This window comes from Mustela nivalis (genome assembly GCF_964662115.1).
Source record: "Mustela nivalis genome assembly, chromosome: X".
In the NCBI taxonomy this organism is placed as follows: Eukaryota; Metazoa; Chordata; class Mammalia; order Carnivora; family Mustelidae; genus Mustela; species Mustela nivalis.
The window spans coordinates 128,887,035-128,902,669 of record NC_139040.1 but is presented as its reverse complement, the minus strand read 5'-3'; the positions used below and the strand labels follow the sequence as shown (position 1 = coordinate 128,902,669).

At 49.7% G+C, this 15,635-nt stretch overlaps 1 protein-coding gene across 3 annotated transcripts in view; it reads left to right on the top strand.

Moving 5' to 3' along the window:
- Positions 1-15,635, top strand: part of LOC309856265 (steryl-sulfatase-like) — a 430,475-nt gene that overhangs the window by 263,930 nt on the left and 150,910 nt on the right. For all 3 annotated transcript variants that reach the window (XM_082717185.1, XM_082717186.1, XM_082717184.1), the window contains exon 10: positions 13,278-13,363. In XM_082717185.1, the coding sequence (XP_082573311.1) occupies positions 13,278-13,327 (50 nt within the window). In that variant the 3' untranslated portion in view covers positions 13,328-13,363. The remainder of the gene's footprint in view (positions 1-13,277; positions 13,364-15,635) is intronic.

Sequence of the window (15,635 nt, the reverse complement as noted above, 5' to 3'; positions counted from 1 at the left end):
AAACGGTGTGGGCCATGGGATGTGTGCCTCTCGCATGACGTTTCCAGACTATCCCCCAAGGGGTTGAGCTCTGTGCAGACAAAGAACACGGAGTGGCTGGTTGCATAGATGCGTGTACCGGGTATTTGGGGCAGAGCAGACGTTCTAGGTGCAGAATTCCATCGGGAAGAGGATCCGATTCTAATGGTCACGTTCCTTTCAAAGCAGTGGATGTTAGCGCATCTGGGGCGCCGATCAAACAGAGATGAACACAGCCAAGGGACCCAGGACACTTGGCTCTTGTCGGGTTCATGGCGAAGGACCCTGCCTCTTGCAGCCGAAGCTGAGGCAAGGCTGGGTTTCAGGGTTTGAGGACGAGGCAGCAGGAGTGTCCTGTCGGGGGCAGGAGAAGAGGAAGCACTGGGTTGGCTCCCGCTGGGGGTCAAGGTGCTTGGCACATCTGGGCGGAGGAGGAATCTGAAGAGCTGTGCTTGCGGCTGACCTGGGGTCTGGAGGTCGCAGAGGGTGAGCTCCAAGGGGGAGCAGCAGAGCTTTGTAGGATTTTCCCTAGAGTCCTGCATGGGACGAGGGAACGCAGTGTGGGAGCTCCTGAGAGCTGAGTCAGGGTCTAGGGCAAGACTAGGGGACAGAGTTAGGTAAAGGGAGAATCACTGTGTCTTTGGGACACTGCGTCACGTGTGCGGGTTCTGCGTGGTTATACATTGCGGGGTCCCTGCCCATCGGTCTCTACCTCTGGACGACGTCGCCGCGGACACTCGGCTGTGCACCTGCGCGATCGCGTCCGCTCGGTCTCTACCCCCGGGGAGTTCCCCGCGGACACTCGGCTGTGCACCTGCTCGGTCCCGTCCGCTCGGTCTCTACCCCCGGGGACGTCCCCGCGGACACTCGGCTGTGCCCCTGCTCGGTCCCGTCCGCTCGGTTCTACCCCCGGGGACGTCCTCACGGACACTCGGCTGTGCACCTGCGCGATCGCGTCCGCTCGGTCTCTACCCCCGGGGACGTCCCCGCGGACACTCGGCTGTGTCCCTGCGCGGTCTCGTCCGCTCGGTCTCTACCCCCGGGGACGTCCTCACGGACACTCGGCTGTGCACCTGCTCGGTCCCGTCCGCTCGGTCTCTACCCCCGGGGACGTCCTCACGGACACTCGGCTGTGCACCTGCGCGGTCCCGTCTGCTCGGTCTCTACCCCCGGGGACGTCCCCGCAGACACTCGGCTGTGTCCCTGCGCGGTCCCGTCCGCTCGGTCTCTACCCCCGGGGACGTCCCCGCGGACACTCGGCTGTGTCCCTGCGCGGTCCCGTCCGCTCGGTCTCTACCCCCGGGGACGTCCTCACGGACACTCGGCTGTGCACCTGCGCGATCGCGTCCGCTCGGTCTCTACCCCCGGGGACGTCCCCGCGGACACTCGGCTGTGTCCCTGCGCGGTCCCGTCCGCTCGGTTCTACCCCCGGGGACGTCCCCGCGGACACTCGGCTGTGCACCTGCTCGGTCCCGTCCGCTCGGTCTCTACCCCCGGGGACGTCCTCACGGACACTCGGCTGTGCACCTGCTTGGTCCCGTCCGCTCGGTCTCTACCCCCCCCGGGGACGTCCTCACGGACACTCGGCTGTGCACCTGCTCGGTCCCGTCTGCTCGGTCTCTACCCCCGGGGACGTCCCCGCAGACACTCGGCTGTGTCCCTGCGCGGTCCCGTCCGCTCGGTCTCTACCCCCGGGGACGTCCCCGCGGACACTCGGCTGTGCCCCTGCTCGGTCCCGTCCGCTCGGTTCTACCGCCGGGGACGTCCTCACGGACACTCGGCTGTGCACCTGCGCGGTCCCGTCCGCTCGGTCTCTACCCCCGGGGACGTCCTCACGGACACTCGGCTGTGTCCCTGCGCGGTCCCGTCTGCTCGGTCTCTACCCCCGGGGACGTCCCCGCGGACACTCGGCTGTGTCCCTGCGCGGTCTCGTCCGCTCGGTCTCTACCCCCGGGGACGTCCTCACGGACACTCGGCTGTGCACCTGCTCGGTCCCGTCCGCTCGGTTCTACCCCCGGGGACGTCCCCGCAGACACTCGGCTGTGTCCCTGCGCGGTCTCGTCCGCTCGGTCTCTACCCCCGGGGACGTCCTCACGGACACTCGGCTGTGCACCTGCGCGATCGCGTCCGCTTGGTCTCTACCCCCGGGGACGTCCCCGCGGACACTCGGCTGTGTCCCTGCGCGGTCCCGTCCGCTCGGTCTCTACCCCCGGGGACGTCCTCACGGACACTCGGCTGTGCACCTGCTCGGTCCCGTCCGCTCGGTCTCTACCCCCGGGGACATCCCCGCGGACACTCGGCCGTGCACCTGCTCGGTCCCGTCCGCTCGGTCTCTACCGCCGGGCATGTCCCGCGGACACTCGGCTGTGCACCTGCTCGGTCCCGTCCGCTCGGTCTCTACCCCCGGGGTCGTTCCCGCGGACACTCGGCTGTGTCCCTGCGCGGTCCCGTCTCGCAGCCGCCGTTCTCTGCCGCGGGAACGGCGACTCGGTGCTGACTTGGCTCCGGCGGGCGTCAATGTCCGGCCGCGGCGGGAGCAGATGCTGGGAAGAGTCGGGAGCCTCCGCCGCCGGCTCTTCGCCGCCGCTTGTGCGGTTTGGGCTCCACAGCGGTCAGCCCAGCGGAGCAGGTGTTTCCTCGGCGGTGACTCGGCGATCCACTGGTTTTCCTGGACCGCGGGGAATCGAGTCATCGGGGATCGATAGTTTTCCCTGGCTCAGCTCGATGGACTCGGTGATCCACTGCTCTTCCTGGCGTAGCCGTCGGCTCTCGGCGCTCAGCTGTGCGTCCTGGCGCCGCCCCGGCCTCCCGCCTGCCCTGAGCTGACGGACGGACGCGCTACGGCGCTGTCGTCGCGCTGTTCGCTCGCGATGCCCGAGCCGCGCCCGCGGTCCGGGGCCGACGGTCTCTCCGCTGGGAACCCGGTCTGCCTGGACGGACGCGGTCCCTCCGCCTGAAGCCGGGTCGTCCGCTCTGTTCCCGGGAATGTCGCGGCCGCTGGTCGTGCAGGTGGACGGAGCTCGGCGCGCGCTCCTCGCGTGCTTCGGGGAAGGACGCGCCGGTTTTCCGCCGATCGGAGAGGATTTTCGTGTTACGGGGTCATTCGGCAGAATGGATGTGACCAGCTCTGTTGTCTGCAGGGACTCGGGCATCGACTATTTCTCCTCCTCTGATTCAGTCCACGACCCTGTACGCTGTGCTTGCTCGGTCATTGACTACGTCTCCTCCACCTGGTCGGTCATCGACTATGTGTACTGCGCCGACTCGGTCATCGACTCGATGTCCTGCGCGTGATCGGTCATTGACTAGATCCACTGCGCCAGGTCAGGCATCGAGTATCTGTCCTGCGCTTGCTCGGTCATCGACTAGATGTCCTGCGTGTGATCGGTAATCGACTAGATCCACTGCGCCTTCTCGGGCATCGACTACCTGTCCTGCGCGAGATCGGTCATCGACTAGGTCCTCTCCGCCTGCTCGGTCATACATAGGTCGGCTGCACCCGCTCTGTCATCAACTAGGTTGTCTGCGCTGCTCGGTCATCGACTGTGTCCCCTGCGCTGGTTCCGTCATCAGCTTTTCCCTCTGAAATAACTGGACCTCCCTGGTATTTGCTGGACGCACTCGTTATCAGCCGTCTGCCCCAGGGAAAGCAATGACGTCATGCTCTAGTTCTCCCGACCGACTCAGTGATGCGCCGTGTCTCCTGTGCCCGCGTAGTCGTCGGCTGATTACTGATTCCGCGAGCGAGCTCGGTCGTCGACTCTTTTCCCTTGAGTTCTCTTCCGCTCCTTCCCCTGGAGCAGCTCATCCTCGTTGATCTGCCGTCTCCCCGGGTGACGACGTCATCCACGCTCTCCTGAACTCGGTCATCGACTGTGTGCCCTGGATGATCGGTCATCGACTCTTTTCCCTGCCTGAGTCAGTCTTGGATGGTGTCCCCTGGGCTGGCTTTGGGTCATAAACTGCTTTCCCTGCAGTGGGCGGGTGGCTCTTCCCCATGACGTACGGACTCACTTGGACACTGGCTTCCCAGACTCCGGGGTCGCTCACTGCCGTGTCTCCATCAGTCGCCTCTGGCAGCGTTCTGCCCACAGGCTGGGTTCTCTGGGCAGAGAGTCACCGCCCGCCCTTTCCGATCTTGTCCCTGGACTGTTGCTGTCACTGACGGTTTCCCCAGGAATAACTGGGTCATCGGCCTTTTCCCCTGGGCTGATTTGGTTCTCAGCTGTTTGTCCTAAAATAAATGGGCCATCCACTCTTTTCCCTGGAGTGACTCGTTCATTGACTCATTTCCCTAGAATACCTCCGTCATCAACTGATTGCCCTGGAGTGAGTTGGTCATTGACTGATTTTCCTGGAACAACTCGGTCCTCGACTCATTTCCCTTGGAGTGACTGAGTCATCGACTCATTGTCCTGGAATGACTCGGTCATCGACTCATTTCCCTGAAAGACTTGGTCATCGACTGATTTCCCTGGAGTCCTTTGGTCATTGACTAGTTTTCTTGGAATCACTCAGTCATCGACTGATTGCCCTGGAATGACTCAGTCATCGACTCGTTTCCCTGGAAAGACTCGGTCATCGACTGATTTCCCTGGAGTGCTTTGGTCATTGACTAGTTTTCCTGGAATCACTCAGTCATCGACTGATTGCCCCGGAATGACTCAGTCATCGACTCGTTTCCCTGGAAAGACTCGGTCATCGACTGATTTCCCTGGAGTGCTTTGGTCATTGACTAGTTTTCCTGGAATCACTCAGTCATCGACTGATTGCCCTGGAATGACTCGGTCATCGACTCGTTTCCCTGGAAAGACTCGGTCATCGACTGATTTCCCTGGAGTGCTTTGGTCATTGACTAGTTTTCCTGGAATCACTCAGTCATCGACTGATTGTCCTGGAATGACTCGGTCATCGACTCGTTTCCCTGGAAAGACTCGGTCATCGACTGATTTCCCTGGAGTGCTTCGGTCATTGACTAGTTTTCCTGGAATGACTCAGTCATCAACTGATGTCCCTGGAATGACTCGGTCATCGACTCATTTCCCTGGAGTGACTCAGTCATCACTGATTGGCCTAGAATGGCTCGGTCATCAGCTGTTTATCCTAGAACGACTCGGTCATCTATTCTTTTTCCTGGAGGTCTTTGGCTCTTTTCTGGAGTCCCTGATTCCTTGACCGGTTGTGTCCTTGGCTGTTCCTCTGGAGCGACTCCTTCACGCGCCCTTTCCCTGCCATAGTCCCTGACTGTTGTCCGTAGAATAACCTGGTCATCCCGTTCCAGTCTCCGGCAAGAACTCTCTGTCTGCTGTGACGTCATCGTGTGGTTTCTTTGGGGCGATTTGCTCACAGTCTAGATTTCCTTGTCTTGGCCGTTTCAGTCATTTTATCCAACTCTTTACATCAGCCGAGTCATCGGCTCTTTCCCGCTCCGACGCAGACTCTCCTGTTCGCTCTGTGACGGCTCCAACGCTTTATGCGGGAATGACTCGGTCATTGATTGTTTTTCCTGAAATGACTCGGTCATTGATTAATTTTCCTGAATGAGTCAGTCATCCCCTGGTTTTCCTAAATGAACTCCCGGAAGGCGTTGGTCGTCCACTGTGTTTCCTAAAATGACTTGGTTATCAGTCCTGGAGTGGCTTCATCATAGGCTGCTCTTCCTACATTGAAACAGTGATCAATTGTTTTTTCGGAATGACTCTGTCAATCCACTGCTTTTCCTTGAATGACTCTGTCATTGATTGTTTTTCCTAGAATACATCAGTCATCGACTGGTTTTCCTAGAATGAATAGGTTATCGACTATTTTTCCTGGATGGACTCTGTCCTTGACTAGTTTTCCTAGAATGAGTAGGTCATCTACTATTTTCCCTGGAATGGTTGGATCATCGACTGTTTTTCCTGGAGTGACTCTGTCATTGGTTTTCCAGGAATGACTTGGTTATGCATTGTGGGTTGTGTCATGACTCTCTCATCCGCTATATACGCTTCGGTCACCGTGTTCTTTACAATGTGTTCTGGGATGACTCGATGTGGTCCTGGGCAGGCCCTTGCACGTACTGGGTGTACCAGATTGACTTTGTCATCCACTCTGTGTCCTGGTTTGACTCGGTCATCCACTGTGTGTCCTGGATTGACTCGGTCATCCACTGTTTGTCCTGGGTTGACTCGGTCATCCACTGTGTGTCCTGGATTGACTCTTCCATCCACTGTGTGTTCTGGATTGTGGTTGTGGCATGACTCTGTCATCCGCTATATTCGCTTTGGTCACCATGTCCTTTACTGTGTTTTCTGCGATGACTCACTGTGTGTCCTGGGCTGGCCCTTTCATGTAGCGGGTGTAAAGGATTGACTTTCTCATCCACTGTATGTCCTGGGTTGACTCGGTCATCCACTCTGTGTCCTGGTTTGACTCGGTCATCCACTGTTTGTCCTGGGTTGACTCAGTCATCCACTGTTTGTCCTGGTTTGACTCGGTCATCCACTCTGTGTCCTGGATTGTGGTTGTGGCATGACTCTGTCATCCGCTATATTCGCTTTGGTCACCATGTCCTTTACTGTGTTTTCTGCGATGATTCACTGTGTGTCCTGGGCTGGCCCTTTCATGTAGCGGGTGTAAAGGATTGACTTTCTCATCCACTGTATGTCCTGGGTTGACTCGGTCATCCACTGTGTGTCCTGAATTGACTCGGTCATCTACTGTGTGTCCTGAATTGACTCGGTCATCTACTGTGTGTCCTGAATTGACTCGGTCATCCACTGTGTGTCCTGAATTGACTCGGTCATCTACTGTTTGTCCTGGGTTGACTCGGTCATCCACTGTGTGTCCTGGATTGACTCTTCCATCCACTGTGTGTTCTGGATTGTGGTTGTGGCATGACTCTGTCATCCGCTATATTCGCTTTGGTCACCATGTCCTTTACTGTGTTTTCTGCGATGACTCACTGTGTGTCCTGGGCTGGCCCTTTCATGTAGCGGGTGTAAAGGATTGACTTTCTCATCCACTGTATGTCCTGGGTTGACTCGGTCATCCACTGTGTGTCCTGAATTGACTCGGTCATCTACTGTGTGTCCTGAATTGACTCGGTCATCTACTGTGTGTCCTGGATTGACTCGGTCATCCACTCTGTGTCCTGGATTGACTCTTCCATCCACTGTGTGTCCTGGATTGACTCTTCCATCCACTAATTTTCCTGGACCGACTCTGACATCGACTGCTTTTCCTGGCCAGAGGAAGATGGCCTCTCACTGTTTGGGTTGCAGGTGCTAAAGGCCTGTTTCCTGGGGGACTGAGCGCGTGCATTCATCCCTGGGTAGGTACACGTGCACACGCACACACACGCAGGCACGCAGGCACACACGCACACACTCATCTACTGCAGTCTGTGCCATCGAGAACCCCAGGAGGGCCCTCGCAAGGTGAGACTGATGCAGACGCTGAGTGTCCCCCAGCTTGCACAGTGCACAACGCTGTCCACTGTACGTGTGCTTGGCTCGTGCGGACCCTCGGGTTTCGGGGCTGCTTCTCCATCAGCTGAGGAAGGAGCGGCTCCTGCAGGTGCATGGCAGCCGCCTGTGCTCGGGTGCCGCATTCGTATGAGGTTGCCCTTGGGTAGGAAGGACACAAGACTCTCAGGGGACCGTCGTGCACACGCCTTCCCCTGCGCACCGGGCCAGGATGTCTCACCAAATAGGGGCACCACAGGGCGCAGCGGATTAAGCCTCGCACTCCCGGTTTTGGGTGAGGCCAGGATCCCGCGTGCGATGGGGGCATCCAGCCCCGCATCAGGCCTCACGCTCAGTGCGGGTCTGCGTGACTCCCTGTGTCGGCGTGCACTCCTGTCGGAAACTGCTCCATGTGTAAAAACAACATAAAACACCCCCAAAATCCGTCCTTGCCCTCTTCTTTGGTCCCGCGCGAACTTCCACGTCCTTTGATCTAAGTCCGGACAGTCGTTTGTGATCGTTTCTCTATGCAGATTACAGGAATTATAGAAATTATCAGAGCGTGGAGATCATGGTAATTCTGGAAATTAAGTCACCGAAGGGCACAACTGTATGATTTTGAATCTTCCTGTTCATGTATGTTTGTCCATTTCTTCAGTTTACTTTTCAGAGATCTGTAAAGTCTTTCATTTATGGATTTCTTTCTGCACATCTCTTTTTTAAGGTTATTTGTGATTTTTTTTTAAGATCTTATTTATTTATATGACAGAGAGAGAGATCACAAGCAGGCAGAGAAGCAGGCAGAGAGAGGGGGGGGAGCAGGCTCCTCGCTAAGCAGAGAGCCCGATGCGGGGCTCGATCCCAGGACCCTGAGATCATGACCTGAGCCAAAGGCAGAAGCTCAACCCACTGAGATACCCAGGCGTCCCTTTTAAAGTTATTCTTAAGTATATTATCTTTCTTGGGTTTTTTTTTTATTTGCATAGAGTTTTTTCCTACATCAAATTTGGGATACATTGATTACTTCTGTATGTTACTTCTTCGACTGGATTATTCTATAGTTTGTTACTGGGATCATTGGTTCTCTACCATTTGCAAAACAACTTCGATTTCTTCCCTCACCTCCCCAATCCTTACGCCTCTAATTGTCTTATTCCTTTCTCTGTGCATGAGCAAACACCTCCGACATGATGGTGAATATCTGCACAGATGTTTTGGATCCTTGCATGTTTTGGTTGAATCCTTCTTGGTCATGGCACGTTTTTCAACCCGGTCATAGATTGTTTCAGGATATCTTATTTACTATTTAAACGGGAGTGTTTGTAACTAATAGGAGTCTGACACTTTTTCATTAGAAACTGACACACATTTTGAGTTAGAATGTGGACTCTTTCATTACAGCATCAGAAAATGACATAGCTTTCAGTTGTGTGTAAAGTTGACATATTAACGTAAAAATCTTTTATTGCTCTTACAAATGTTTTCAATTACATCTCGGTATCAGAGGCTGACAACGATTATCCTTTTTAAAGTATATAAGTAAACACTTCAACAACTGAAAAATGTACATTATTATGTTTTCTTCCTTGAAAGAGTATTTATATTTCATCTGGGCCAAGAATCTTATCCTCAACACAAGAGGTTTTTCTGAAAATGTTGATCGTATCAGTATCCTTCTCTACGACCACATTTGTGGATAAACGGAAAAGTGACTTTTATTCCTAATTTCTGAAACAGTAGTTACTTGTGTAGCCCCTTTTTCCGAGTTACTGTATTTTTATTACAATGTATCAAAACATAAATATTTTATTACAATGTATGAAAACATAAAAATAAATATATTTTATAACGGGCGTTTTTATGAGGGATATGTGGGGACGATAAAATAATAGGTCAGCATGAATAGGTTCCAATATTCTCCCGGCCCCGTCGTTGCGCTTTGAACTCATCATTTAGGCACCAAACAATGCCACCAGCCCTAGAATAAATGCTAACACCACAGCCAGTCATTTGACCCAAGACGTTGACCAGTGATCTTTAATCTGGGGTAATCACTACCCAGTGTGTACAAACCACACTCAGGAGGCGTATGGTTTCAATTCTTTTGTTAAAGTCTGGAGGACAGGCCTCTCACGCTTGCCTCAGTTCTGTCTGACATTGAACCCGTAGACTTACGGTTTTTACCTGATTACATTATGGTTGGGTTTTACTATCATGGAAGTATACATATAACTAAACTAACTATAACATATAACTAAACTATCTGTATAAACTATCTATCTATCTATATATATAAAATATACTTACTATATATATTATAGAAGCTATATATAATCTATATATGTAAACTATATATATGATATATATATATATTATATATATAACATATAACTAAACTATTACAAAAAATGTAGATTATTGGAATGAACTTTAGAAGGTACTATGTGTTTTATTTGTGTGTGTATGTGTCTGTGCCTATGATGCCGATTGAGGTTTAGAGTGTAAAGCTTGAATAATGGAAACATTCTAGATGGTCATTATCATTGTTAGAGAAAAGTTTATAAGGCAAATATGATTAACAGAGACAAAGGACACTGAATAATACAAAACAAGATATTCAACTAAGAAAATACTCAAAAGTCTTAACTTGGGGCACCTGGGTGGCTCAGTGGGTTAAAGCCTTTGCCTTCAGCTCAGGTCAAGATCCCAGGGGCCTGGGATTGAGCCCCGCATCGGGCTCTCTGTTCAGCAGGGAGCCTGCTTCCCTCTCTCTCTGCCTGCCTCTCTGCCTATTTGTGATTTCTGTCTGTCAAATTAATGAGTAAAATCTTTTTAAAAAAGTCTAAACTTGTATGCAACGAACAATTTTACTAAAAACAAGAAAATTGGGGCCCCCAGATGGCTTAGTCAGTGAGCTGTCTGCCTTCGGCTTGGGTCATGATCTCCAGGTCCTGGGCTCAAGCCCCACATCAGCCTTCCTGTTCAGTGGGAAACCTGCTTCTCTCTGTCCTTTTGCCCCTCCCCATTACTCATTTCCTTTCTTTTTCTCTCAAATAAAGAAGACTTAAAAAAACTAAATACAAGAAGATCAAAGTGCCATAGTAACTAAAAGAACAAGAAAAAAACAAAAAAAAAAATTGAAAAAAATAGAGCAAGGGAGATTAAAGCAAAATATATCGATAATTTAAACAGCACAATTAACAGGTGGTAAAATAGATACATAATAAAACTTTTCCCCATTGATAGGAGAGTACACAGAGTATTCAAATAAGAAACATGATGAATGTATCCCCGCGCCATGTCTCAGTACAATAAGCGTATGCCGTCCCCCTCTCTGAACATGAAGAAATTAAATTTGAAATCAAGTTAAAATACAACTGGAATCGCACATTGTTCACAATTAAAATGTAATTCTTTTTAAAAATTTAACTTGGGGCCCCTGGGTGGCTCAGTGGGTTGGGCGCCTGCCGAAGGGCTCAGATCATGGTCCGCAGGTCCTGGGATCGATGTCCTAGTTGAGCTCTCGGCTCAGTGGGCACCTGCTTCTCCCTTTCCTTGCCACTCCCCTGGCTTATACTCTCTTTCTCTCTCTCTGATAAATAAAAAAAAATCTTTGAAAAATTAAATTCTTTAAAAAAATAAATAAAAAGATTTATGGTGTATATTTGAGAGCGTGGGTACAAATTGGGGGAGGGGCAACGAAGAACGAAATCTCAAGCTGACTTTGCACTGAACGTGGAAATGGACTTGATACTTGGTCTCACAACCCCAAGATCATGACCTGAGCCAAAAAGCAAGAGTCACATGCTTAGCCGGCTGTGCCACCCAGGCACCCCTAAAATGTAATTCCAAATATTAATACTTTAGGAAAGAAAGGTTACGTGAAAATGAGAAAATAGGACTCAACCAATGTGTTAGGTATGAACATCCATGAAATACTGCTAAAATGAGAATAATCCTGTTGATCCAAGGGAGATTAATAGTCCAAAATATTTACATAGGGTACAGGTTAGAGAAGTTTAAAGATAAGGAAGTAGTCTTCCAGTGTAAGAATACAGAAAATGAAAAAAACAAGAGAAGATGACAAAAGGACATTGGGGCACGAATCTTTTATGCGTACTCTACACAACTGTGTCTTCTGTTCTTTGACACTGTAGGAACCAAGCAGATGGTAGACAGTAAGCGTAGAACCCAGGGCACTTTGTGTCTTTCATCTGCATACGGTGAATTACTCACCCGTCCTTGGTTGAGTCCACAACAGTTTGGGAAATGGGATGGAGGTTCTGTTCTTCCTCAAATTCTCAGTTCTTCAAGGTTTCCTCACTTCCCACCCATGATTTTAGGTGCCCAGAAGCTTGGTCCAGGAAGCAGGACATTTGCTGGGTGGCAGTATGTTTAGCTTGTATATTTAGCTTGGGACACCATATGACCCAGCCTTGCACATACTTTGGCAAAGCCAGAAGAACAAGCGAGTCATGCTGTCTTCCACGCAGTGCCGGCATGGGTGGGTTTCAACGGAATGATCCTCTGTGCATAGACACAGGCAGGAGATGAAGATGGAGTTAGTGGCTGGACTGTCCCACCACTATGTGCCCTAGCTGGGTCATCCCAAAGAGCCCATTTTTTCAAGCCTACCAAGCGGCCATCCTCAATGACTGAGGAGTCGGTGTGAAGGTGAATGCGTGTAGGTGACGTCAGAGCAGAACCCCTAATGGGCTGGAGAGGCTCTGTGGCGTGTGATCTGCTGATGAGAAGTCTGTGCCCTCTCAGCGGCGAGCTCTTAGCGGTTCCTCTCATGGGACACTTTGGAAAGCCATGTGGTGAGACTGAAGGAAGCCTGTGATCACCGGCAGCCCTACTCCTGGTGCAGAGGAAATTTCATGTGGGTGCAGATGAAGACATTAGGGTACTTTGTCCCCGATAGGTTGCCAGGTGGGACATTTCGAACAGCCAACTGCTCGAGAGATCAAAGTGAAAGGAAAAATTACAGTGAAAGGAAGCAGGAGCTCTCCGTGGGCAGAGACAGACCGGCGAACCCGAACTGAGCAGTAAATGTGACAAAAATTTCTGGAAGCAAGAACCACCACCAGCATACGTGTCTGTTTTCTCTCTGCTCATAATTTCCATCATGGCAAAGTCTTGTAGGGTGTGTCGAAAGGGGAATGCACGTCCCAGTCATCGATCAGGGGAAGAGGACATCATTTCCAGGCCAGAGCTCATTTTCCAGATCAGCTTAGAATCGTGGTCATTTTTAATCAACTAAAAAATGGCGGAATACATTATTAAACCTGGTAGAAGCCGTGGGATATTCCACATAATGTGTTTACTAAGCTGGAAGAGGGGAAGAGACTCCTGAAAATCAAATGTGCAACTTCCCTTACTGTATATTTTCCGGCGAGGAAGTCTCGATAGCTTAGAATTTGGATATTACACATGATTCATGAGATTTTGTGTGGTCTTTTTTTCCTTCTCATCTATAATATGTGACTCTCTATTTTTCTCATCCTGAGACTCATGCCCAGAAAGTCAATCTGTTGTTTTATATTCCTTTCAGCTGCCAAGAAAAAGAAAAATGCACTTTTACCTTCTGTTAAAAATCTGTAGAATTTTCACACACAGTGGATTTTAAAAAAAAAAAAATTCCTCCCAATTCAATAGTTCCTACGAGAACGATGTATTCATTAACCAGGATGACACAGAGCAGAAATGTTGTTGATGGTTTTTAATTAACATGGTTTTTAATTTTATATCCTGGGTTTCTCAATGTTTGTTTTCAAAGATTTCATTTCTAACAAATGTCTTCTCCCGACCTAGGGCTCGAACTCACAGTTCCAAGATTAAGAGTGGTACACACCAGTGACTGAGCCAGCAGGGTGCCCCCTGGGTTTCTCAGTTTGAAAGTAAGTGGAAATGTTGAAAGATCCTACCCTAATATTGCTGTAAACACTTTGCTAACAGTTTATTTTCAAATCAGGGGAAGTTGGCTACGAATGGGTCTAATTCTTCTAATGCACAAAGTGCTTGAAAACTAATGGTAGAATCAAGGTCTACATATATGAAAATATATCGGGATTATACCCTGTAGATGATAAAAATAAGACATGCTCATGTAAGAGGAGTGACTTTTACTAATCCTAGTAAGAGCGGCGGAGATCCATTTGTACATACATGGAGAGAAAACGTGAAATCTAGGACTTAATGACCCTCATGATCTTGGTCAGCTTTGGGGCCGACAACTTGTGAAATGTTAACGTTGGCAACATTGACAAAAACATTGAGAACACACGGGGCAACTCAAGAGCTCTGTTAAGTGTTTGTTGCCCTAATTTTGTCAATTATGAGATGTTCAAATAGTTTGTAAGACGACTAGAGTCTGCCTCGTCAACAGGATTATTCTCAGACGAAAGTTCTCCCATCTGGGTGTGTACTGTTCGTCCTCCGCAGACGTCCGGGCATAAAGCCCACTTTCATGAGTAGTACTTCAAGTGCCTACTCCAGGCAGATCCTTGTAAAGAGAAAAAAAAAAATTCTTTAAATTTTAATGTCACAGATTTTGATTTAAACTCTAAATTTTTTTTTTTATTTTATTTTTTTTGGACTGTGGAATGATAGAAGCCACTCAAGCTCTTTAGAGAATACCCAAGTCAAACTCATTTGGTGAGAGTTTGCCAAGCCTTGACTCTGATAATAAAATGATTATGGTAATTAAAGCTACTGTTCCTTCCACATACATATATGTAACAGTCTGATGGGCCAGGCACTTATACTGCGTGATAAAAATAAGCATAGTAGGAAAAATATATACACCGTCACTGCCTTCTGTATGTGTTTGTGTGTTTGCTCAGAGCTGCAGTACGTGCACTTAACTTGTGCCAGGTCCAATGGATGTAAAGACCAAGATTACAAAAGTGAGGAGAAAGCCAGTTCTCTGGGAGAAGATAGTCTATTGGGATAGGTTGGTTGGACAGTTCCTCCAGCAGAGGAAATTGCATGAGCAAAGACCCTGGGCAGGAAATTCCAGACCCAGGCGAGGCAGCAGTGTTATGAATTTCTGTGTCTATCCTAGAACTTAGAAGTTCCTAGAGGCTCTTATGTGGGAATTGGACTTACATCAGACTTTCTAACTGAGGACAGGCTCGGATGGATTTGAGAGACAAAGACCAGGAGGGGATGGATTTGAGGGACAGACAAAGACCAGGACGGGATGGATTTGAGGGACAGTCAAAGACCAGTCAACTTGGTGGTTCTCATAGGTCTGTAGAACTAGGAGGTGCAGAGCACATGCGTAAACTTATACCCTTGGGGACGGCAGCCAGCACCCTTTAATGCACTTAAATGAGGTCTTTTCTGATCACAGAATCTTGCTTTGGGTTGAGTCGCAAAACCCAATGGCGACAACAGAAACCATTGTCCATTGCTTGGTGTCTGTTTCTGCAGCACTATTCAAGTCTGTTGCTACTGTTTGTTCTTCAGCCCCTTTTCAAGATAATTATCTCTTTCTATACCTCCATACCAGCCCAGAACTCACCCACCCATGTTATCAGGGTACCTATAATTTACCCTGTAATGGAGAGGGAAAGGGGAGGTGTGGGCTCTGCATGCTAGCATCTGTACATCTCTCTCGAGCTGGAATATAGACCTATTCTCCCCATTAAATATGAGTAACGAGCTAAATTGTATGGTGCTGGCAAGAGCAGTCCTGATGTACATAAACAAGAAAGCAGTACTTCTGAGGACATTCATAGAACCCTGGAATCTGTACATTGACACCAAAAGAATACCTATTTAGGGGTGTATGAGTGGCTCCATCTTCAGCGTCCAACTCTAGGTTTGAGCTCAGGTCGTGATCTCAGGGTCGTGGGATGGAGCGCCACATCGGGCTCCCTGCTCCGGGCAGAGTCTGAGATTTTTCTCTCCATCTCCCTCTTCTCCTCCTGTGTGTGCACATGCTCTCTGTCTGTCTCAAATGAAGAAATAAATCTTTTTTTTTGTAAAAAGAATATCAATCTAAAAGCACAGATGTGTTTTTAAAAAGAATTCTAATAATTAGGGACAAGATTTCATGCAGTTTCTGAAAGACTTCTCCTGTTGGGTGGGGAGAAGCAATGACTGATTTGCAACTAGAATTTGATTCTCTCCGCAGACCTTTATGGAATGTTACGGTTTTTGCTT